This window comes from Sitophilus oryzae, unplaced genomic scaffold, assembly GCF_002938485.1.
Source record: "Sitophilus oryzae breed Bouriz unplaced genomic scaffold, Soryzae_2.0 scaffold_1393_pilon_pilon, whole genome shotgun sequence".
NCBI classification, from domain to species: domain Eukaryota; kingdom Metazoa; phylum Arthropoda; class Insecta; order Coleoptera; family Curculionidae; genus Sitophilus; species Sitophilus oryzae.
Window position 1 is genome coordinate 2235035 of NW_022146052.1, and position 25895 is coordinate 2260929.

A 25895-nucleotide genomic window follows, 5' to 3' on the forward strand; every position below is an offset into this window, starting at 1 on the left:
TTCAGAACAGCATAGTTAGATTCTCTGGAATAGTGATCATGGTTTTCTCTGCCGTGCTCTTTTACATGTGAATTCCAGGCAGAGTACGGCACTCCTTTCATTTCATTTAATAAAATAAGTAGGGCTATTTACAAATTTACCGTTTTATTTACATCTAACCTCACCTGCATCTTTCACCTGTTATCCGAGCTGATTTTTTGCCTTTTTTTGCAGTGTACTCTAATCCTTTCGCCTTTAACCTTTTATTTTTAACACTTTTCCACTCGTCAACATTCGTTTTTCTTTTTAATTTTATAATACTTGCTTCCTCGTTCTCTGAATTATCCATCACGTCTCATAAACAAACATAAACTGTACTGTTATTTTGGGGTTATGTTTACCAAATTCAACACAGACTACAGACTAAAACTTATACGTATATTGACTTAGCGAAACAAAGGCCCAAATGTATCAGATGGGCCCATGTTCTTCAAAGCGATTAACACACAGCTGATTTTAATACGTTTAGAGTGCGTTTAGTGGGCCTTTCTCCTACTGGGTAGATGCGGATTTCAATGAAGAATCACAATTAGGAAAAAACTGGTTTTGCACAAATTGCACGGATGGGCCCTTTTTTATCTAGGCTTTTCAATTCCAATTTCTGCTGTTTTAAAGGTTGTAATTCCAGATGGATACAACTCTTACAAATTTTTAGGAAATTTATACATATCCAACGAATTATACTGGATGATAAAAGCTGATGACAACTTATTATGCGGATCCAACAGGGTAACTGAGTAAATTGTAATTTTGGTTTTATAACTTTTTCAGATGTAAATGATCCAAAGTATGGAGTAAATGGTCCCAATATTTCTTTATAATGAGAGTCATACGTTGAAAACTCTTCCGATACTTCGAGGCGCATCCGAGGTAATCGCAATAAAAAAAATATTTAACACAACGTAGGTTCCTTTCTTTCATTTAAATTGTTTGTTCATTTAAATTGTTGATTACCTCTTCAACTTTGTTGACGAATTTGGGTTGTTATACTACAATGTATTATTTTTATTACATACAGGTCAGCGATACAAAACGCGTTATAGGTATTTATTTATTTTACAAAGATCACTAACATAGAATATGCGAACACTATTTTTCTCAGCTATCTCTCCACCACTGTCAGACTTGGAACGCCGCGGCAAACTAGCGACGATACCAGATTAACATCCAGGAAGCCATTAAGCAAATGACGTGATGTATCCAGTGATTACTTCCACTCCCAAAGCGGGGCCGCATACACTCCCGCTTTTTTTAGTATCAGCGTAGCGCCAACGCCGATCCGTTTTAGAAATTGCCGAACACTTTTGCATCATCCCTTTCGGGGCTGATGGCTTTTTTCCAATAGGAAATCCGTGTTTTCCCGATTTTGAGAAACAAGGGAAAGGTTATTAACTAATAGACTTTGCTAAAACGTATCTAAGAGAGGTAAAACAAAACAATTTATGACGTATATAAAAATGTAATAAATATAAATATGTAATATGTAGTTATATAAAAAGAAATTGTTATCAGGTAGTAATTGTTAATTTTGAAGTTTACCTTGATATAATGTCATTTTAACAGAACGTCAACGGTTTTTGTAAACGTATCTGTTTTAAAAAAATTAGGCTTCTCAAATAGTTATATTTAAATAGCTTTTTTCTTCATTCTTTGTATTTTTTTTTGCTTCCGAAGAAGGAAAGAGATAAACTTTCCGAAACGTTAAGCATTTTTTTGTTCCTTAGGTAAATTTGTTTATCAGTAAACCTAACTGCTGACAATTAGTTTCCGTTAGATTAACGCAGCTGTGTTTACAAAAAATACCTATTTTATTTTGTAGATTTTCTTGCAGTGCGAAAATACCCATATAGGATTTTTTTGGAGATATGAATCCGCCATATAGGTATAGATATTTTTTAGAAATATGTAATTTTACAGGACTGTTAAGGTAAATAATTTAAGCATAATATATCAGGGTGACATTCATCAGCAAGTCGAATATAGTTATTGGGCAACGAGTAGAGGGACCTGAGTGGGACGACTTGTTCAGTAGAGCGTAGCATAATTAAAAAAAATAGCAAAAAAATCACTATCGTCTTTGTGGAGTTGAAATATAGTACCCTAAAAATATTCGCACTTATTTAAGACTCACCCTGTATATGTTTGAAATCGTAACAAAATTTATTCAAAATTCATTAAAAAAAAACTTAAAATATAAGAAGTATTCCTGATCTTATAAATTTTTCTCAACTTTTTGGTCGTCTTTTTTATTTTTATTTCACTTTTTTGCAGACCTAGTAAAATCTTACAACCCCTGCATTTAAAGTTTTTTACTACCACCAACTAGATAAATAAAAAAAACATATTCATTAGGAACTTGGCGAAAGTTTTTCAAAGTTTATGTAGAAGACAAAAAATTTCTATTAATTATATTTATTATATTATTAAACGTAATTGCTACTTTGGTATATAATGTCATTATTATTTAATAAGACAATTCCAGTGGTTTAGATAACTATTTCTGAAAAGAAAATTTGTGTATTTAGAAAAAAAAATAGAAAATATCTACTAAAGTACCGTAAAAGTGAATATAAATATTATCCAATTTTTACATGAATTATTAATCAGTCAAGAACATTTTCTTCTTGATAGAATAGATACATTTTTAATAAATACCGAAATAAAAACAATTTAATACATAAGATATTATCATTAAATTAGAGAACAAGTAATCTAGAAATTTTAATATTAAAATTAGATATTGTATTTTTTCTGGTTAAAATCCTTTTCATTTATATTTTTGTGTGCTATCACAAAAAACTAGGTAAATATATTATACAAATTGGCTGGAATGTTTTAGACCAGAACTTTAATGCGAAAACCTTTCAGCTAAATTAGTTTAATTCATATTCGCCTTTGAAGTGCGTTGACGTCAAAAGAATTTATGACAAAAAGTGAGCTTTTATATTAATAAATCTAAAGAAGCTGTTACTTTCCTTTGCTATTCCATGTAAAGCATAAGTTTAGCTAAAGCAAACAATAACAATATTATTTTATTTCTGAAAGGATTTAATGAAATAGTTTTAATAATTTTAACACTCAAAATCATCTATGTCTATTTGGCGTTTCAAACAATAAAAGATTGTTTAACATTATTGATTAAATTTATAGTAGGGGAAGAGTGTTCCAAAATATCTGTTTTTTTTTGTCTAAATACAATACTATTTTCCTTCAGAACTTCTACCAAAGACTTCTACATAATTCTAATCTCTCTACCGGGTGGTGCAACGTCGTTTGAAGCATAGGAAATCGCATTGAAATTTTGAAATGTCCAGATATTTGCTCCCCTGTTAATTTTGCAGCGAAATGGTAAATAATTTTTTTGAGGTCCGCGTATGCCAAATTTAAACAATTTTGGACAAGCCGATTTTAAGTAATTTATGAAAAGCTGCATGTATTTTCGAATTAAAACTGAATAGGTAATAATGCACATCCAGGCAAATAATATACATACTTTAAGTTGCCAATCTATAATTTTGTTAATGTGTGAATAGTATTTTCTACTAAACTTAGGGTACTTTTGCCTCATTCAAACCGGTTTTATATTACATAAATACATTTTAAAGATACTCACTGATCGTACTAAAACGTAATAGTATAAGGAGTTTGTAAACAGCACAACACATTACATTTGACAGCGATAAAATCCTAAGTTTTCATAAGTTTTGCATTCTTACCTTATCGTCCAGTTTTAATTTAAAAATAGATGCAGTTTTTCTTAAATTACTTAAAATCTGCTTGTCCAAAATTGTTGAAATTTGGCATACGTATTCATCATAGGCAGACCTATAAAAACCTTTGCATGCTTTTTCATTGTTTCCTGTTCAGTTTTAAATTAAAAATAGATGCAGTTTTTCTTATATTACTTAAAATCAGCTTGTCCCAAATTGTACAAATTTGGCATACGTATTCAGCATAGACGGGCCTTTAAAAACCTATTTACGGCTTAGCTGTAAAATTAATAGACGATCCAATATTGGATAATTTAAAATTTGCGAAAATTTTTTTGTTTTCAAAGACGATGCACCACCCGTTATATCTATGTATATTTAAGTAGCATATGAAATATTTATAAATATTTGTTAGAATGTGTAGAGGATTAAAAATACATGGAGAATATCTTAACTATCTAAGATTTGCTGATGACATAGTCCTAATTGCCAGTAGTCCTGAAGAACTACAATTACTGCCAGCAATACAGTAGGTCTCAAAATGAATTTAGCAAAAACTAAAGTATTGTAGAACGAACTAGTAGACAGAAAAAACATTCTAATAAATAGAACAAAATTGGAAATAATAGATAAATACATATATTTGGGACAACTAATACACAGCTCGGGATTTCTACTACCAGAAATCAACCGGAGAATTAAGTTAGCATGGAATGCTTATAGAAGAAACTCAGTCGTATTCAAATCTAGAATGCCACTTTATCTAAAGAAGAAAACATTCGACCAATGTGTACTACCAGTCATAATCTATGCATGCGAAACCTATACGCATTAGAATACAATGTCCAGTCCCATTCTTTATAAAAAGTTAGTTTACGAAGCTAGTAGTACGAAGAACCGGACATGTTACAAGCTATCATACTGACATAAAATCAGTTCTGTCTTTCTTCTGACCGACTCCTGAATCTGTACAAGGTTTCATCAGTCAATACCCTCAGCTTTAAATGTTTGCATTGAGCTTGCAATGCATTGCTAGTAGACTCAATACAGTTTTGACAGCTTTTCTGTCTTTACTTATCTTAAAAATGCCATAATATCATGATATACAAGGTGGACATAGCCAACTACTAGAGACACATGGTCGGACTGGCCGTCTAGCCAGGGTGGCGATTGCAAGCCGGGCCCCAGCCTTCGCGAGCCTTCTATCTTAGGATCTACATGTAAAATAGTTCATTATAAACGAAAGAAAATGAATAAGTGACTTATTATTCTGAGGTTATCCGGAAAACTTTTTTGGATTAACAATATTTTTATTTGCATTGCATTACTGGTAGTTCTCCGATTCCAAGCACTACAAACAAATCGATAGGAGAAAATTGTCCAAAACATAAGGCGAAAAAATATGCAAAAAACTACACGGGCCCCTCCTGCCCAGTCCGACCCTGTAGAGACATACCATTTACTTTACTCTCTCTTGCCACTTCTGTTTTCGAAAAATGCTATACCTTAACCAAAGTATTTTTATCCATCCAATATCAAAATACCACTTCTAAATTAACATTTTCAATATGGCGACCCTTTAAAATATACCTAAAGTTGAAAATAAAAACTTTAAATGAAAATTCTTTTTTTAGATTTAATTTTTTTATAAACATTTTCCAATTTTGGTATAAAACAACCTTCAATACATTTCTATACTTTGTAGAACCATATAAAACTTTTTGTTAAAAAATTGGGCCCAACCGGGATTTGAACCCGGGACCTCTCGCACCCAAAGCGAGAATCATACCCCTAGACCATTGAGCCGCCTTATTTAATTAATTATTAATAATTATCGTATATTGTTTCACTATCAATCCACTTCAATAAAATAATGGCGACACCAGATTGTTGACCCTGTAAACAATGTTACAGGTTCGAGTAGTTTTATGTTAATACATCAGAATAACAAAAAATAGATTGCCCACTTGTTTTTTTACCTATGCGTTTCGACTTAATTTTAGGGTATGGATTTCGAAGAAGTAGAGTAAATAAATAGCTTTAACAATAGAAACATAAAAATATAGTTTAAGCTACTTTTTATATAAAAGACATGTAAAATACACTATATAAATTTATTGTTGAATGTATTCGGTCCAAGTTACTATGACATCAATTCCCAATGACTCTAATTCTTGTCTACCATTTTTTGTTATAATATCACCTTCCTTCTTTACCACTACTAACATTGGCAAACTGCTAACGCCATAAAAATACCTCAGCTCATCTGCCAAGGGGTCCTTAAATGGTATAGCAAGCCATGGTCCTTGTCGTATAGTATAATCGTATTTAAATTTAGCCTCGTCTATGTCAGACGACACGTATATTACTTCTATCCCGGTAGCTAAAATAATATTAATTTATTTAATAATGAATAAATTAAAACATTTAGAAATAGTTAACCAATTCTCTCAATCAGTAATCAGTTACGTGAAATATTAAAATAATATAAAACCGTATCCTTATTTCTTTAGATAAAAAAAGATCAACAAATATCTTCTTTTTCTAACTGTGTCCATCTTCTAATGATGTTGGCGACCACGTTTGACACCATCTTATCTAGTTAACTGCAGCTCAATTTCTGCAGAAATAATTCAATTGATGTTAGGCCTATTCATTTTCTGAGATTGTCAAGCCAAGATATACGCCTAAAACCAGGAGCACGCTTGCCCTCAATTTTGCCTTGTAGGATTAATTGTAGCAGTCGGTATTTATCATTCCGCATAAGTTGACCAAAATATGCTAGTTTTCGGGTTTTTATGGTAGTAATAATTTGTTTTTCTTTTCCTCTTGAGTCTTTTGAATCGCTATGTTAGTAGTATGGTGTATATATGAGAACCGTAGTATGCGGCGGTAGTATCTGTTATTCTTTCTCCATATTCCTTCCATTTGTTTTTATATTTTTTACTTTTTCTTCTGCGGTTGTTTTTTAGTTCATTTCTTATTGTGTCATTTCTTATTCTATCTTCTCTAATTATTCCTTTTATTTTTAGTAGTAAAAATGTCATCTCCAAACTCTACTTTCTCAAGAAACGTTTCTCTCTTCCAATACTTTTTATTGCTCTCATCCTTTGCACAATAAGGTCTTACAAACTAACATCATTGGACACTGGAATTACAAAGATTTTTTTTATAAAAATATTCAAAATAGAATTACTGTCTGATCGAGCTCGAAATAACAATGTAGCAATTTCTTTTTTCAGTAAGTTTATTTAGAAACATTTTTATAATTTTTTTTTGTGATTTGGTGATTCCAATGTCCAATGATATTAATGTGTAAGGCCTTATTGTGTAAGGGGTGTTGTTTATTTAATTAATTCATCAAACTGATGGCATACGTATTCAGCATAGGCAGACCTATAAAAACATTTGCATGCTTTTTCATTGTTTCCTGTTCAGTTTTAAATTAAAAGTAGATGCAGTTTTCTTATATTACTTAAAATCAGCTTGTCCAAAATTGTACAAATTTGGCATACGTCTTTAGCATAGACAGGCCTTTAAAAACCTTCTTATTCTATCTTCTCTAATTATTCCTTTTATTTTTAGTAGTAAAAATGTCATCTCCGTTGTTCTGAGTCCTTGTTCTTTAACTTTTGTAGTAGTCCAGACTTCACTTCCATATAATACTATCGGTAATGTATTATATAGTCTTACTTGCGTTTCTAGCCGTGCTTTGTTTTTAAAAGTTTTTTCGATAGTTCTACATATTGACTGGAATTTATTTTTTTTTTCATGTAGTCATTATCTTCATCATAGGTCACGTCGTATCCCAAGAAGCTAAAGTGCGATATTTGCTGTAGTGGTTTATTTCTTAAAATTATTTTTGTGCGGATATCGTTTTTGCCGCAGTATGCGACCACTTTTGTTTTTTTGGGTAGACATTGTGCTATCATATTTTATTATTATCTTGTCTAGGAGATGAACCTGCCTTTGTACGGTATCCTCGTCTGGTACGATTATCACTTGGTCGTCTCTAAACAGTAGTATAAATATTCAGAAAACATTGTCGGTCTATTTGGATACCTCTTGGTGCCATTTCTTTCCATTCTCTTATAACTTGGTCCACATATATATTAAAAAGTATAGGAGAAAGCGGACATCTTTGTCTTGTACTTCTATTAACTTCTATTGTATTATCCCCTTTTACTATCTTAATATAAAGAAATCCGAATATTAGATCTAATTGCTAATATCTTTACCCCCACTTTATCTTTTGTCCCCCCACGACACTCTAGTGACATTCGATGTATTTCGCTGCCTCGAATCCTCGAATGCACATGTAATACGTGCACTTTCCAGATGATATTATCTCTTCTGATCCATCGGTACATTCTCCAGTCGTATCCTTTTTATAAAGTCTAGTACTTGGAGACTGAACCTTTCATATAGCTCTCTGTCGATGGCCTACCATTGCCTATTACCAAGAACCGCACATTTGCCAGGCTGCCAGACTGACATAAAATGTGTTTTAACTGTGTTTCTTATTTAAGATTGACAGTATTGAACCTGCATATCTTGTTCTATCTATCAATCCCATTAGCTTTATATGCCTAGTTATGCCCTTTTAGTAGATCGACTACAGCTTTGACTGTCTTTCTGTCTTGGCCTATCAGGTCTGCCGTGATTGTTGGCGAATGTTCTACTATGAAATTTTTTACCTGTTTCTGTCCTGATGAGTCTTTTTTCCATTTTAGCTTTTGCAACACCGCAGAAGGGTTCTGGGCCTATGAATGGCATTGTAATCCTCGTGCCCTTTAAGTAGATAGGGTTTCTATTTAATTTTCTAGTAAAATAAGATCATATAATTTGTAGCGTTATATGGACGACATTTTTTCTTAGGCGTGACAGCCTGACAATTTTTTTCTTATGTTGTGAATCATCAAAGTATTGAAGTACGCCCTAACACTGTTTGTATCTAAATGTTATACGACAATATTGCTTATATAAAATAAGTGTTTACATACCTCTTTTTAAGTTCTCTTGGTATACAGTTCTCAGTTTCTGCATTAGGTCAGGTCTATTTACAGCTGATGAACTGAAGAAATAGACTACAATCTTTTTGTTTCTCAGCACATTCTTAACAGGATGGAAGCTTCCATCTTTGGATATAACTTTTTTTCCTTGTAACATATCCATACTTTATATAAGCTACATGACATCAATCATATTTGTCACTACGAAAAATCATAACCAACAAACTGATTATCTAGACATAACGTGGACATATAACAAAAATGGTTATTTTATTCTGTAGTTCATGAAAATTTTCCTAATATTTCTGTATGTAAGTTCTCATAAATAGTAAGGTAAGAAATTATATAATTAAAGTTTTTAGAATAAATTGCAGTTTGGATTGTTTTGGTTTCAGCTTTTTGTGATCTTTCTTGTTTTTTAATAATTTTAATACGAATTTGAGTATTTTCAATAACTAGATTTTAAAATTGAGTCTTTTACATCAAATTTTCAGTTAGCTGCTGTATTGATCGGTTCTGATCGTAATTTCCGGATAATAATTTACGTGCAGCTGTTGGAAGATGGTCAGAAAGCAAAGCAAATTTGAATTCACTAACATTCACTAGTAATAGTTTACTTCAAAATTAGTTGTTATACTTTTACTGGCTTAGTGGTAGAAAATCCGTGAATATGAGCTTTTACTAGTAATTTTTAACATTTATAAACTTAAAGCTATACACCTTAAACTGAACCTCAAGATCTGTAGTGCATTTTTTAGAACCGTCTCCGCTGAAGCATTAAATGTCATATCCGGGGTGCCTCGTATTCACCTACTTGTAGAGGAAAGAAGAGAGAGAAGGTGAATGAATGGCAAAAGGAGTGGGATCTAGATAGATATGGTAGACGGACACCTCTCATACCCGTTAACATTAATATGTGGTTAGACAGGAGTTTTGGGGAGAATATTTTCTGACTCAGGCATTGACATTGCATGGTTACTTTAACATCTATTTGCATAAATTTGTGTATGTATTGCAAGGAAGTTGATAGAGTCGAACACATACTATTCCTCAGAAATGAATGGAAGCAGTTCAGAGAGTCATTCCAGTAGAACAGTGGCGGACAAGTAGTCAATGCTAAAAATATGATGCAAGAGCTGTTAAGCAGTAAAACATAATAGAAAATTATATATAGATGCATTCGATAAATAATACAAACCAAAGAAAATAGAATGCGACGCCATACCGCATAGACAGCCTTCCAGCTGAAGTAATGCGCAAACAGTTTTCAGCTGGAAGGCTGATAGATAGAGCGTTGGAATGCGAGGAGAGTTATTTTAGTTGGTAGGAATCCAATACTACCCTACGGTGTCTTATGGATTTTCCCCTCCTCAAAATAAAACGTACACACACACAGCTGATGATCTCTTCTACCAGAAATCAACAGAAGTATTAAGTTAGTATGGAGTACGTATGAAAGAAACTCGATCATATTCAAATCCAGAACGCAACTTTATCTAAAAAAAACATTCTATCAATGTGTACTACCTGTCATGACCTATGCACGCGAAACCCAGACACTTGAAACCGATATCATAAGGCATGTCACACTGCCTGTCTCACAACACTCGATGGACCGAAATATGCTTTAATAACCAAAGAAAGACTGTAAACAAGGGAGTGGATACGTCAAAACATCCAGGTAATAGATGCCACTCCATGCTAGGATACCTAGCTAGATCTGTAGAACAGATGGACCATAAAAATTACAATACTCACAAGGAATTAAAGGACCTAGAAGAAGGCCAAACCTAATATGGGAATATAACATTAGGAAATTAGCAGGGATACTATTGTTGGCTATGCTTAATCTTAATCTAAATATATAAGGGATGAAAAATGTCTAAATCCCTGCGGATTCGTTTCTTCAATAAAGTTCTCTGGGTATCTTGCCCCTTGCACTGTAAGAAAATCTACAAAATAAAATTGACTATTTTTAGTCAAGTTTATTTTATTAGTAAAATACCGCTGACAAGTTGGTCTTTGTTGGATTAACGCAACGGTGTTAACAAAAAATCTATTTTATTTTGTAAATATTGTTACAATACAAGTGGCAAAACACCCATAGGACTATTTGGAAGAGATGTGAGGGATGTTATCACCATAATTGGAAATGGTTGAATAAGCTGCGAATTATGATATAACAATTGGCATATATTTAACTCAATTAATTGATCATATCCCATCACTGGTGTCGAAAAAAAAAACAAAAAGGATATACTGAAAAGAGTAAACGAAAAAAAATTCCAAAAATATCGTGAAAATAAATCAGAAAAAGTCTCTGCCCGACGAACACCCACGTCCCCTTTTGTTGTACGACCCCAATGATAAATTAGTTTCAAGCATTCGCAATCTGACATGGTGGAATTAGTCCTTTGTGATAAAACGCTAGTTTTTGCCGGCCATTGTTTATTTCCACCCTTGATTGCGCGCCGCCAAAAAACTTTTCCCTCATTTTGGGAAGTTTTTACCGGCTTTTTCATTTAGACGAGCTGACTTTTCCAGATTTTAAATGTGTGCTATGTTCTGGCGGACATTTAATATATTATCGCTGCGAAAATATATGGAGGTCTCGAAAAAAGTAAAAAAAAAATATATATTTCCAAAATACTTTTCCATTGAAATTAATTTTTAGAAAGAATATGCCGTAAAATACAGTATGATCGAAAGAAAAAGCCGACTTAGAAATGATGATTGATGTCATTCCCCATGGAATTTTGCATTTAAAATGTATAACGATTTTAGTTTTCAAGCCATACCTGACCCCGTGTTTTTTTTCGACCGTACGGTATTTTCTTATTTAAATTATATTTTTGTAGTAGAGGAATCGTCGCCTCTACTGCACCAGTTTCTAAACAGTACCTCTTTATTATCTGGTTGATAGAATGTTTAGGAGGGGGGTTAATCACCGCGACCTTACAGATCTATTTTGTGTTCCCCTTTCTTGAGTTATAACGAGTTTTAACTAATCATACAGTCTCTTGGTCTATAGGGCTTTGATAAAAGCCAGTATGTGAGACGGTTCCACAGAGGCCAGCTATTTCCGACATTAGCCGTACCAAAGTTTATGATTGTCATCCCAGCGCACAAATGACATGTTTGTCTTTCCCCATTTTCCGCACAGAATCTGCATTCTCCGTTGTTTCCCAGCTTCAATCTGAGGGGTTCGTTTATGAGACAGTGTCCTGTTAGAAACTCTGTGACAATCCGGAGTTTGTTCTTACTTAAATCAAGGAAAGTCTTTGATTTTCCTCGGTCGTAATTTCTGAGAAAGTTTTTCGAGTGTCTTAGACCATTGGAGGATTCCCATTCCAGGTTACGGATGGAGTCTTCCAGGTTCTTGAGTTTCCTCTTAATTTAAGTTGGTTTCCTCTTGAAAAGCAGAATGGTTCTGGTCCAGTTAATGGAGTGTTTGCTCCTTTTCTATCTAGATCCTTTGCTTTTTCATTACCTTCTATTCCTTGGCGAGCGAGCACCTATAGTAGAGGTCATTATTTTTATCATTTGACTTCTCTAGGCATTCTTAGCCCAACTTCGAATTGATGGTTACTGAGTTCATCGCTTTTAGTGCTGCTTGACTATTTGATAAGATTAGTATACCATGTTATGGATATTTCCTGTTTTCGATAGTTTCTATCTAAGATAAATTGTACACATCTTTCGATAGCGCAGATTTCTGACTGAAGCAAGCTGGGGTAGGGCCTATCCCTGTCCCTGTTTTGGTTTCGGAAGTATCAGTATACCATGTTAGGTTGAAGTATCAGTATACCATGTATTACATGTTGAAGAAACGTTTCTCTCTTCCAATACTTTTTATTGCTCTCATCCTTTGCACAATAAGGTCTTACAAACTAACATCATTGGACACTGGAATTACGACATTGGACACTAGAATTACGAAAGATTTTTTTATAAAAATATTCAAAATAGAATTACTGTCTGATCGAGCTCGAAACAACAATGTAGCAATTTCTTTTTTCAGTAAGTTTATTTAGAAACAATTTTATAAATATTTTTTTTGTGATTTGGTGATTCCAATGTCCAATGATGTTAATGTGTAAGGCCTTATTGTGTAAAGGGTGTTGTTTATTTAATTAATTCATCAAACTGTCTTGATGATGGGAATAAATTTCTCGACAGCTTGACAAATTGAAAAGTAGTTTTATTTATTATTATTTCAGTCAGGACTAAACCTGCTGTTTCTTAAATCATAAATATATAGGATGTTCAATAGATCAACCTAAATATTCCGAATATAAACAACTATCCAGTCCGCAGACTTTGGTAAATTTCTATTTCTTCTGCAAAGCCGTAAATAGTAATAGTGGCTTTCTTAGTTTAAATACGTGTCAAGTTCAGGTCTAATAAACCGTTGTTGACAATATATTATTTTAAACAGTGAAGCAAAAGTATATAACTGTCTGTAACTGTCTGTAGTTAAAACACATCTAGTTTCACATCTTTGCATGTGTTTTTTATGATCATTAAGTCTTACACTTAGAGGATGTCTCTATCCTGTGTACGAATAACAATATTCATAAGGTATCTGGTAAATGTTCTCTTTTTTCTTGTTGCGATGTTTCTGCTCTTATTTTTGTCAAGACACATTTTAGAATAGTTTCACAGTTTAAAAATACCTTATTGTTTATAAGGTAGGAATATATAGGTGTATATTATAAATAATAAAATATTAGGCTATTTTAGTTTTTTTGGCTATTACAATGATATAAATAAAATCTGTCCAAACCACCTGAAAATATTCTGAAAGACGTCATCAAAAAAAATACAGAAAATTTAATTTACCTGTGAATTAAAATGTTGGTTCAGAATATAATAACCAAAATAAATAATCCAACTAGCTATATGAAAATATATTTTTAGAAATTTTGCTTTGAATTCAGCTAAATAAACAGAACTTTTCATACAAGTAACGTCAGATTTTTGTTAAATGTTTTCTCTGAACGTGAAAACTTCTCTCCACTAATTCCAGAACTCCGTTTTTTCCGATTACTTTTTGTTTTTGTCGTGTATTAAAGTTGACAATTCATCTGGGAGAATAATCGCTGACGACTTTTTTTGCAGAATTTTAAAATTTACTTCAGACCTGTTTTAATTTTTGTTTCCACACGAGTCTTACGAAATTATATTTATTTGAAATATTTTTAATTAAATGATTGATCAGAAAATTATTTTATAATTTAATACATTAAAGTTCGATATTTGTTTTTTCTGAGATCAACCATGGTCTTTTCATATTATTGATTAAAAAATTAATAGGTTGCTGGAAAATATCAACTAATTTTCTTTTAATTTTAGTTTCTGTTTCCTTTGAATACTAGCATTAGAAATTAAATACTAGAGTAAGTTTCTATCTGTAATTACTTAATAGTGAATTCCTTTAATTTTACCAGTGGCGGCTCGTGACCCTTGTGACTGGGTAGGCGACAAAATTTTAGTTGCGTCTATTTGCCCCCCCCCCCCCTCTAATTTACATAATACTCTAACCCAGTTTGTAAAAATATGTTATCTCTGGGTTAAAAACATAGCTCAAGAATATTTAGGACAAAACTAAAGCACAAATGACAGCATTCACCGTAATGACACAATGATTGACATAATGTATATGTTTTTTTTTTATCTATTACTATGGAGTACGTCATAGCATTTTATTTTATTTTTATTTATTTACGTAAACTTAAAAATTGGTAGTATTGAGAGAAAGAATAATTATGTTTTATATATTAAATTGATGAGTCGGTCTCTTAATAAAGAAAAGTTATTTATTATTATATCAGTAAAATCATCAGATTGTTGAAGAGCTGCGAAAAGATCTTTTTAGATTGAAAGTAAGGCAAGTGACGATAAACGTTTATTTTTCATGGAATCTCTACTATAAATTTTAATGCATTTCAAACATGAAAAATGTCTCTCAACCCAAGTACTTGTAAATGGTGTAGTAACAAACAAAACAAACAATTTGAAAGCCTCTGGAAATATATTTCCAGGATTATTCTCCTTAAATTATTTTTTAATCGAAATTATCGTATCTATTATTAATACCTGCAATTTATTCATTAATTTACGTTGGTCAATAACATTTTTTGTTTGTTAAATCACTATTAAATGCGTTGGAAATGTATCAATATAACAAGTTTGTTAAATCAGATGTTAAATGCGTTGGAATTTTTTTATAGGATTCTTTAAATTTTAGATCCGCAAGAGATAAATAAAAATAATTGAGACATACGAGTACCTATCTGCAAACCTTATTTGTAAATGTATAACAATGTTATCTAGTATATCATAAAAATAAAATTCGCAAAGATATTTGACTTAGCCGCTTTTATTAACATATCGAATTGAAATAGCACACTGAGACTTTTCTGTAATATCTGTTGTATCGTTTTCTTGCACCGAATAAAATAACGCGCTTTTTTATTTCGGATTCTTTTATTTCTGTGGCGTGTTCTGAAATACAACCGGTTATATATTTTGAATAATCTCGGACAAACCCGAAAAATGTTTCCAATTTGCTTTAAACATTTTTTGAATTTTCATATAAAAGTTTTAAATGCTACGTATAATGAATCATATGAAATATCCTCTTAACGAAATGTGATATATTCCCTTATGAAATATCGGGAATATCCCCTTAACTTCTAAGCCTACCGAGCCTCCACGACTTCATGCGAAGGCGACCGGAGATTTTGCCTAAGCCCCGCCTTAATACGATACTAAACTCCGACTTACGTCGCCTCGCTACCGCACGATGAGTTAGACAGAGACAGAAGACTGCCGTACGTCGTGCATCGACTCTGATAGTAGGCGATGCAGAAATCGCCGAAAAAAGGCACTCCAACGGAGTCCAACGGTGAAAATTATTTTTTCTCGCAGCGGCACAGTCAGCGTACTCTAGAGATAGTGAATATTTTAATATACAAGACCACAAATATTAAAATAATATTGATTATTAAAACACACTTTCGTGTATTAACAGTATTTTTATGTATTGGCAACATTAATAGTAAATAATGTAATGTAATAAACCGCTTAAATACGCCAAAATTTTAGGCGTACCTACCTTGCCTACCCTAACCAGCCGCCACTGAATTTTACCCCATCATATTATAACAATACTTACTGGGACATTTAGAATTGTTATTTGGATATAAACGATACTCATATAACATTACCAATGTTGTAGAGAATTAGTAAAAATAACTAGAAATAATAAAAAAGCAATAATAAAAAAAAATAAAAATTTCCTCAAAATAAGAGCCAAAAAGGACTTACCTAATGACATATGCCGACTATGCAATGTCTTTCCGGAAACAATCCAAAACATCTGCTCTGGACGTACCTATCTTGCACCGCGGCATTATCTGGACAGGTACAACCGGATGGCTTGTATTCTACACCAAGAAATTTGCAAAAAAGAAAATATTTGACTGACATCATCACAGATCGTACTGTGCAGCATAATAGACCTGATATAGTGTACAGTGTCTTCTATAGTAGTCTTCTATAAAAAACAAAAACATGCTTACCTGCTGGACATCACAATACAACTAGACGAAAATATGCAAGAAAAATGCAAGAAAAGAGAAAATCACAAAATATGAAGCACTGGCACAAGAACTAAAAGCCATATACGATTTGAGCAAGACTTTTATATTACCAATAATACTTACCTGTAACGGCCTAGTAGACGTAAACCTTGTTCAAAGCCTTAAGAAACTCCAAATTCACAACGCGGAAAGAATCATCTCTACCATGCAGAAGTTCACAATTCTTTCTACCTGTTCTATCGTCCGCTCAACCGGCTTTAAGCTGAAAAAAAAAGAAATAAAAAAAAATGTTGTAGAGAACGAAAGACAATTATTATTTCAAATATTGAGATATTAAAAAATAATATTTATTAAGTTTTATTTTTAAACAAAGTTGACAGAAAAGTTTATGTCATTTATGAAACAGCAACTGCAACGAAAGTTTGGTGATCTGATAAAAAAATAGCAAGTCATAATATATGTAAGAGCTATTTGAGATTCCTAGCTTACTAAGCCAGACATTTTTAAGTTTCAGTTTTTCTATCTTATTTAATAATTAACAAAATCTTTAAAGCTTATTTTTATTTGGAAATTATAATTCTCAGCTTATAAAAATAATAAAATTCATAATTAAACCACATTTCTCTAAATCACATTCTTTTTCACATTCTTGATGCCTTCCATGTCATGGGCTATGATATCATCAGAAGATAAGATTATATCTCATTTTGACATCACTATCAGTAATACCTATCAAGAGTCAAAAAGTAGAAAATGGTTAATCATCTGTTTATGATGCCAAGAGATCATTTACATTTGTTACACTTAGTGATCATCTCTTACAAAGTGGTAACTGTATCATCCATAAGTGTACACTAAAGAAGGGTGTTGCATTCTCTTCCCTACCCTGTTCAGTGTTTATTCTGAAAGTATTTTCAGAAGCGCACTGGATGGATTAAGGCAGGGATTTGTTGTGAATGGAGAGGAAGACTGAAATGATCAATAACTTGTAAGTATGCAGATGATACGGTCCTCCTGACAACTAGCCTTGAACAACTGCAAATAATATTGAAAACAGCGTCGTTGAATCTTGCACGGAAGCGGGCCTGGACATTAATATCCATAAGACCAACGTGATGGTAATTATCAGAACCCTCGATATAGATGCACTTATTCACATAGGCGGTCTGTATCTGGAACAAGTTAACAATTTCAAGTACCTAGGATGTTATATCAACAACAATTGGACAAACAGAAATAAAATATGAATGATAATAGAACAGGCTAGTAGTATCGCTACGAGCAACCATTCTCAAGATATTTAGAATGGAAATATTCAATACATGTCATTATTGACTAAAAATAAACACGTTGAGTAGATAGTTCTTTGACTGAAATAATAAATTTTACATTTTTTTTAAATCAATCATAAATTTTTCTGCCAAAAAATGATAATAAAACAGTTTCTCTTTAACTTTTGACACAAAAACATTTCAAATTTATGAAATGATTTTTTTAGTTATTAAACTAGTTAATTAACATGTTTAATTTATGTCAATGATGACAATGATGAGGTATTGATAATTTCGATTTCAAATATCTCTAGAACCATTACTTGACGCGATTTTTACCAAGAGATCTTTTTTACGTAGCAAAAATCGTAAATATATTTTTTACTCAGTAGGTTTATACAGGTACGGACGAAAAGTTATTACTCTTCAAACCAGTTAAATAATATAGGTGGCGCCCTCTACAAGTAGGAGTCATATTGACTTGAAATTCAAATTTTTAATGTCAAAAAACTCCCACACATCAATTATAGACGTTACTTCATAAATTATTTGGAAAAAATCTCGAAATAAAAATTAAACCTCTACACCCTGTACCTCCGAAACAAAGCATTTTAGGACATACATTTATACGAACTTTTTTACTTATTTTTATCTGCAGAATATGCTGTCGAAGTTTCCGGAATAGAGTTTGGACCACACTGTATATGGGAAGAAATAGAGGTATATAATTGAGCGTATGATAATATTTTTTTAATATTATCACTTATGCGATGAAATAATTCTAGTCATTTCTAGCATGAGAATTAGAAGAATATACTTTATGTACAAAAAAATAGGTTAGTTCTTGTGGAGACTGTGCCCACCAGAACTCACAAACCTCTACTACCTAGATGCCACGGGATTTTGTTCTTCTTATCTTCAAAACCTTTTTCTTTACATGGTTACCACGCCTAAAAATGGTGTTGTAAATTTATAGGTAGAATAATTCCTAGCCTACTAAGTTGGTGGTACGTACAGTCGTATCGTAAATCTTATGATATTCAATTCTACCACATTTATTGATACTGATTATCCTTCTACACTAAAAAGTATTAAAAAACTCCAAGCAAATATTTACTTATGTGTTTTCTACACCTACATAACCGCGTAAATATTTATACGCTAAAACAAGGCCGCAAAAATTACCCCCAAAACGCGAATATTACGAATTTCTGCGTGGCCGTTAAACTCGTACCTAAAAAAATCCCACAACGGTGCAGAGAGAGGGAAAACCAGGAAAAGCGCGGTCGGTGAAAACAAACTCCCGTCGAGGCCGAGATCCAGAAATGATTCGGTGAAATAGCGACGGAACGCGAAATAATTCTCGGTTAAACTTGACAAGGGAATGGAATCGTAGCCGGCTGCGGAATGCTAACCGCGAAATTGGGGCCCGGGGATGGGGCCAATAAAACTAGCGAGATCGATATCTAAAAACCTTTTGCCGGAAAGGGAAAAATATGAGCGATAAAGCGATGGGAAAGGGGATATTTATTGGATGGTTGTTGCAGATTAATTAAAACAACATGTACTAGAATTATATAATGCTGGTATTATATCTGTTACTGATAAATTCAAAAATCCTGTAAATATTAACAGTGACTAGGAAATGCTAACAATTACAAACTAGACCAGTGGGTGTCATATCTTAAAATATCTTAAGTATATCTCGAGGTATATCTTAAAGTAATTTGTCATCGTCTAGTAGTAATTATTATTAGCGATTGCTAGTGAGAGCAATAGTTGTAGAATGAAGAATGAGTGAAAAGGGGGGTTAATCACTGCGACCTTAAAGATCTATTGTGCCCCCCTTCCTTGAGTTACAACTCATCACACAGTCTATAACTCATCATACCCCTGTTGTAGGGGGACAGGGTATTTTCTATTCTCCTCTGACTACAGAGGTCCTTCCTCCGAGGGTACACACCCTTCCACGGTTGGAATTTGCCCCTCCGTGCCCTTTACAGTCGATGAACGGCTGAGGCACCCGTGAGGTGTAGGCTGGAGGACCTGTCTCCATTTACTCCACCTCTTTGCCTTGGTCTCTCTTGAGACCTGATACCGATGTTGTCCCGTATCTATAATAGAGGATATGTTCCTCTTTCTCTATTGCCTCCTTGAATTTGAGATCAATTCCTATTATGAGGACCTGACCATGACCCTCCTCCCTCGAGTTGCGAGAGTAATAGTTACTAAAGATTGTCACCAAAAGCAATTGCGAGTTGGTGGATTGAGCAAACAAAGCTTTTAAAAACATAGGTAGTCATCTTAAAATATCAAGAAAACGATATCAAAACAGAAATGCCAAAATTAAAATATTTTCTTTTATACATAATCTCAAAAACATGAAGCCGCGACCGAGTAACTGACTCTCAATAGACACAAAGTCGCTCAAATGATAAATATTTGATTGCTTCGGTTTTATCCTTTGTTTTTTGATTCCCTAGGTCACTTTTTTTAACACTAATACGAATTTGATTGCTTTGAATGTCTTTTCACACTAAATGTTACACTTTTTGTTCAAATTTGTTCAAATTTTCAGTCAGCTGCTGTATCGGTCGGCTCTGGTTGTAAGTTCTGGATAGTAGCTTAGGAGCAGCTGCTAGAAGATAGAGGCAAAAAGCAAAACAAATTTGTATGCTAGAATTCACTAGTAAGTAAGTTCTAGTGAATACTTCTACTAACTATAAAAAGATTGTTTCAAAATTAATTGTTGAACTTTTACTGGCATAGTGTTAACAAATCAGTGAATGTGAGCTTTTACTAGTAATTGCTAATTTTCCCTGATCTCTAGTATTTACTGGAAAGTTTACAAAAATGGTTCTTTTTCTTATTCAGATAGGGGAGACCGGGACAAAGATCCTCCGGGGTCAAATCATCCCTCGCATTTTTCCATTCTCACTTACGCCATCTAACGGACAAGTTGGTAATAAGTCCCTATTTAATATGGTCATTCGGTAGTATAAGTTATGTCCATCAATGCTCACGCGTTTAACTTTAGTTCAAAGTATCGTGTTAGAAGATTTCTCAATATAAAGTAGGTGTTTATTTATATTTTTTACACAGGGTGATCCGAACTGTATTCCGGAATCTTCGGCAGCATATTGTGCAGATAAAAATAATTAAAAAAGTTCGTATAAATATATGTTCTAAAATGCTCAGTTTTGGAAATACAGGGTGTAGAAGTTTCATTTTTATTTCGATTTATTCCAAATAATTTCTGAAGTAACGCCAATATTTTGATGAAAATAATTGATGTCTGGGAGTTTTTTGACATGAGAAATTTGATTTTGAAGTCAATATGACTCCTATTAGTAGAGGGCGCCACCTACATATTTTTTAACTGGTTTGACGAGTAATGACTTTTCGTCCGTACCTGTATAAAACTACTGAGTAAAAAAAATATACATTTGCGACATTTTTTACGTAAAAAAGGTCTATTTGGAATCGAAATTATCAATACCTGTCATCATTAACATAAATTAAACATGTTGACTAAATAGTTATTAGACTGAGATCATAAATTTGAAATGTTTTTGTGCCAAGAGTTCAACAGAAACTGTTTTGTCATCATTTTTTTGCAGAAAAAATTATGATTAATTTAAAAAAATAAAAATTTCCCAAATTTATTATTTCAATGAAATAACTATATATACTCAACGTGTTTATTTTTCGTCAATAATGACATGCATTGACTATTTCCATTCTAAATATCTTGAGATCGGTTGCTCGTAGCGATTTTTACAAAGAGATATTTTTAGCCGACCATACCAACAGGTATGATATGCTATTAAGATCGGCAAAAAAAACGTTTTTTTAATTTCACTCAAAATGAGTTATTTGGGTCATAAATGACCTAAGTACAAAATATTTTCATGGTGTCTGTATATCTGTCTGCTGTCTGTCCGTCTGTCTGTAACACGATAACTCAAAAACCGCTAAACCAATTTTAACCAAATTTGGCACAAAAATGCTGTGGCACCCGAGAATTTGGCCATTAGTTTTTGGTGGGGGTGGGGGGTAATGGAGTATTTGGTAAGGGGGTATGGGAGGGGGTTAAACATTTTGAAAAATCGCAACTCCAAAATTACAGTAGCTACACAGGTTTTAAACTACAGTTACATCGCGGTTTTCAATTTAAGATTAGGTCTCTCCTAATATCGAAGGGGGAGTTTGGGATAGGATGCGTCTCAAATAGCCTCTCCTATTCAAATGTCAACCTCACCTTCACGAGTGGTAATTAATTACCCGGTACTCCCTGTTAGATGACTGACGAGGCTCTGACGTCCGAATGATTGCCGGTATAAGCAATCCCCATTTACTGGCCAACAGCCTCGGGTGGAGGAGCTAGTAAATGGAAGGGCACTCTTTTGTCCTGGGTTTGGGAAACTGGACCTAAAGGCGGATGAACCATGAGGCAGGTCAACGGCATAAGAATACAGAAGCCAACGGGAAACCACTGTATTAAAGATCACCAAGATATCCCAAGAGAATCAAAATGACCTCATTTAACTCGAAATTTTCCGGAGGTAAAAATAGTTCCCCAATCGGATCTCCGGGGGGAACAGCGTTAAATGATAAAAACAATGAAATCAGGGTGAATTTGCGAAATAGGATGAAGATTGGTACATGGAACGTACAAAGTCTATATGAAGCTGGGAAATTGGCTAACTTAATGCAAGAAATGGACAGGCTGAAAATAGATATTCTGGGGGTGGCAGAAACATGGTGGCCAGACGTAGGAAAATGTGTAACGCAGGGAAAAGTTCTTTTCTATTCAGGAAACCAAGACAAAAACCATCGTAAAGGGGTTGGAATAATAATTCCAGAAAAAATATCCTCGTCAATAATTAACTTCCTGCCACATTCCGATCGCATTGCGCTGCTTAAACTGAAAGCACATCCAGTCAATCTTAATATCATTCAGGTGTACGCCCCCACCTCAGACGCACCAGAAGATGAAGTCGAAGGGTTTTATGAAGAACTAAGACAAGTAACACAGGCAAACGTTAAAAAACATGAAATGAACCTCATATTGGGTGACTTCAACGCCAAGGTTGGAAAAGGAATACGAGACGAACTGGTGGGCCCTTATGGATTGGGAGAGAGAAATGAACGAGGCGAACGGCTATACCAATTTTGTCAAGAAGAACAGATGAAAATAACAAACACCTGGTTTAGACTGCCACCCAGAGTCTATACACATGGAGAGCACCAGCAGACAATCCCGAACACCTAATCAGAAATCAAATAGACTACATTTTAATCAATAAACGTTTTGGAACATCAGTAACAAGAACGTGTACATACCCGGGAGCCGACGTCCCATCTGATCACGTCCTTCTTATAACAGAAATAAAAATTAAAATCACCAACGGAAGAAAACAAAAGCAAGAACCAAGAATAGACTATGAAAAACTTAAAAACGAATGCATAAAAGATAATGTAAGCAAAAAATTAAATGAAGCGCTGGCAACATTAGTCATACCACAGCCAACTGAAGAGACGAATCCTAATAACACATGGGACAGCATGGAAGAAATAATGATGAATACAGCAAGAACGGAAATAGGATATAGACAAAACATCAAAAGGAAAAATTGGATGACAAATGAAATACTAAAAATGTTTGAAGAAAGAAGGAAGTACAAGAATCAAGGCAGTCGAGATAAATATAGAACGCTGCAAAATACTATAAGAAGGGCAGTAAGATCAGCAAAAAATAAATGGCTGAGAGAACAGTGCGAAGAAATGGAACGTTTACAAAAGCAGAACGATGACTATAACCTACATAAGAAAATAAAAGAAGCAGCTGGAGTATATAGGAAGCAGACTTTCTCCAACATACAAAATGAAAAAGGACAAATGGCACAAGATAACGCACAGAGAAAATCTATCTGGGAACAATATATTGGCAGCCTCTTTGCAGATGAAAGACCTCAGCTGAAGGATAACCTAGAAGATGATCTGACTGGACCGTCAATCACAATAGAAGAGATTACTAGAGCAATAAATAGCTCCAAAGATAAGAAGGCGGTGGGACCAGATCAAGTGCCTGTTGAACTGCTCAAACTACTGGACAACGAAGGTATTAAAATAATGCAAAGGCTCTTCAACCAAATTTACAATACAGGAAATTTCCCATCTAAATGGCTTACATCTCTTTTCGTACCACTTCCAAAGAAAAACAATACAACAAGGTGTGAAGACCACAGATTAATCAGTTTAATGAGCCACACTCTGAAAATATTTCTGAAGGTCATTCATTACAGAATTTCCACAAAATGCGAAAGTGCTGTTGGATCCTCTCAATTCGGATTTAGAAGGGGCCTAGGTACAAGAGAGGCACTGGTCGCAACCCAGGTGTTGGTCCAAAACTGCTACGACCAGAGAAAGGACGTAGCAATGTGCTTCATAGATTACGAAAAAGCGTTCGATAGAGTACGACATCAGAAACTCGTTCAAATACTGAGACGGCTAGACATAGACCAGAAGGATGTGCGCTGTATTGAGAACTTGTACTGGAACCAATCAGCTGCAGTTAGGGTTGACAATGAAATTACAGGAGCACAGCAAATTTTTAGAGGCGTAAGACAGGGATGTGTCCTCTCCCCACTCCTGTTTAACCTATACTCAGAAAACATCTTCCAAGAAGCGCTCGAAGGACAAGAAATAGGCATCAAAGTAAATGGCATACGGATCAACAATATACGGTACGCAGATGACACAGTCCTGATAGCGGATAACATGAATGACCTCCAAACACTCTTGGACATGATTGGAATACACAGCCGACGTATGGGAATTGACATCAACACAAAAAAGACAAAATTCCTAATAGTTACCCGCAAACCAGATGACTACCAGAATGCAAGACTAACGCACAATGGGGAAGACATAGAACGGGTAAAAAAGTTCAGCTATCTGGGAACTTGGGTATGTGAAGACTGGTCTTCGGACGTGGAAATCAAGTGCCGTATAGAAAAAGCGAGGAGCGCATTTATGAAATTTAAAAACGTCTTAACCAACTCTGACTTTGACCTTGACCTTAGAGTAAGATTTACAAAATGTTACGTATGGTCCGTGTTACTATATGGTATGGAAGGCTGGACATTGAAAGTCAGAAACATGAACAGGCTGGAAGCGTTCGAGATGTGGGTCTACAGAAGAATCTTGAAAATCCCATGGACAGCAAGAGAGACCAACGAGGAAATCCTGAGGAGGATGGGGAGAGAGCGTGAACTGCTAAGCACAATAAAACGCAGAAAAACAGCGTACCTGGGACATGTTATGCGCAATGAGAGATACCATTTACTCCAACTATAATAGAAGGAAAGATAGAAGGAAGAAGGGGATTGGGCAGGAAGAGGATGTCGTGGCTCCGAAATGTTAAACATTGGACGGGAATAAGAACTACAGGAGAATTAATTCACGCCACCGGAGAGAGAGAAAGATGGTCAGAACTGATCGCAAACATCCATTAATGGATAGCAGCAGAAGAAGAAGAATATCGAAGAAAAAAATTATGTAGACTCAAATCAACATGTATAAAAAATCGAAGAGAAAGTTATTAGGACTTTGATTTTGCAGTTAAGTGCAGTCTTGCAAAAATATACAAGGGCTGACAGAAAGAAGGGAGTTAATGGAACAATCGGTACTACTCATAAAATTACTACCCAATCAAAACATTGTGTGTGTGTGCAGGTTCCTTTATTACTAGTAATTTAATAATGAAAAATGCGACATGCGACCGAAAAGTATTTTTTTTTGTCTATACATATAACAAACACTGAGGTATTATTTTATATAAAAATATATTTTTTTATTATATTTGTCAAAAAATATGGGCTCAACCGGGATTTGAACCCGGGACCTCTCGCACCCAAAGCGAGAATCATACCCCTAGACCATTGAGCCGCCATATTTAATTAACTAACAACAATATCGATTTAATTTCACCTGCTGATGAGTAAAGTATTTTGATAAGGACAATGGAATTTCGCAGATTATATTCGAGCGTTTAAAAAATTATTTACCTTTCACTTGAATATGTTTTGATATATTATCAACCCATACACCGCTTTCGACTACTTAAAAACATTAAATATTATTATGTACTACAAAAACGCCAATATTTGTGTACTTGACAAGTATGCTATCTGTATATCCCAATAAATGTTCGTAAGAGTCCGCCTTTATATATAAGCTGCTAAAAACGCA

At 33.9% G+C, this 25895-nt stretch overlaps 2 protein-coding genes and 2 non-coding genes across 4 annotated transcripts; 1 reads left to right on the forward strand and 3 right to left on the reverse strand.

Annotated features, from left to right (window-relative positions):
• Positions 1-5483: 5483 nt before the first annotated feature.
• On the reverse strand, positions 5484-5555 carry Trnap-ugg. The gene has a single exon. It is a non-coding gene; the product is annotated as a tRNA-Pro (tRNA).
• Positions 5556-5844: 289 nt separating this feature from the next.
• On the reverse strand, positions 5845-8965 carry LOC115875612 (nucleoredoxin-like protein 2). Its single transcript, XM_030891114.1, has 2 exons — positions 8753-8965; positions 5845-6132 (listed from the first exon to the last, which is right to left on the reverse strand). The coding sequence occupies exons 1-2, from the start codon at positions 8922-8924 to the stop codon at positions 5864-5866; spliced, it is 441 nt and encodes a 146-aa protein (XP_030746974.1). The 5' UTR covers positions 8925-8965; the 3' UTR covers positions 5845-5863.
• Positions 8966-22173: 13208 nt separating this feature from the next.
• LOC115875669 (craniofacial development protein 2-like) lies at positions 22174-22914 on the forward strand. Its single transcript, XM_030891200.1, has one exon. It carries the CDS (start codon positions 22174-22176, stop codon positions 22912-22914), a length of 741 nt encoding a protein of 246 aa, XP_030747060.1.
• A 2606-nt stretch (positions 22915-25520) lies between these two features.
• Trnap-ugg lies at positions 25521-25592 on the reverse strand. Its single transcript has one exon. It is a non-coding gene; the product is annotated as a tRNA-Pro (tRNA).
• Between the last annotated feature and the right edge of the window lie 303 nt (positions 25593-25895).

Bases quoted from the DNA above. Each gene is read 5' to 3' on its own strand.
- LOC115875669 (XM_030891200.1), top strand. From the start codon at position 22,174: ATGACCTCATTTAACTCGAAATTTTCCGGAGGTAAAAATAGTTCCCCA.
- LOC115875612 (XM_030891114.1), bottom strand. From the start codon at position 8,924: ATGGATATGTTACAAGGAAAAAAAGTTATATCCAAAGATGGAAGCTTC. The intron at 6,133-8,752 runs GTATGTAAACAC...ATATTATTTTAG, and splicing joins CCAAGAGAACTTAAAAAGAG to CTACCGGGATAGAAGTAATA.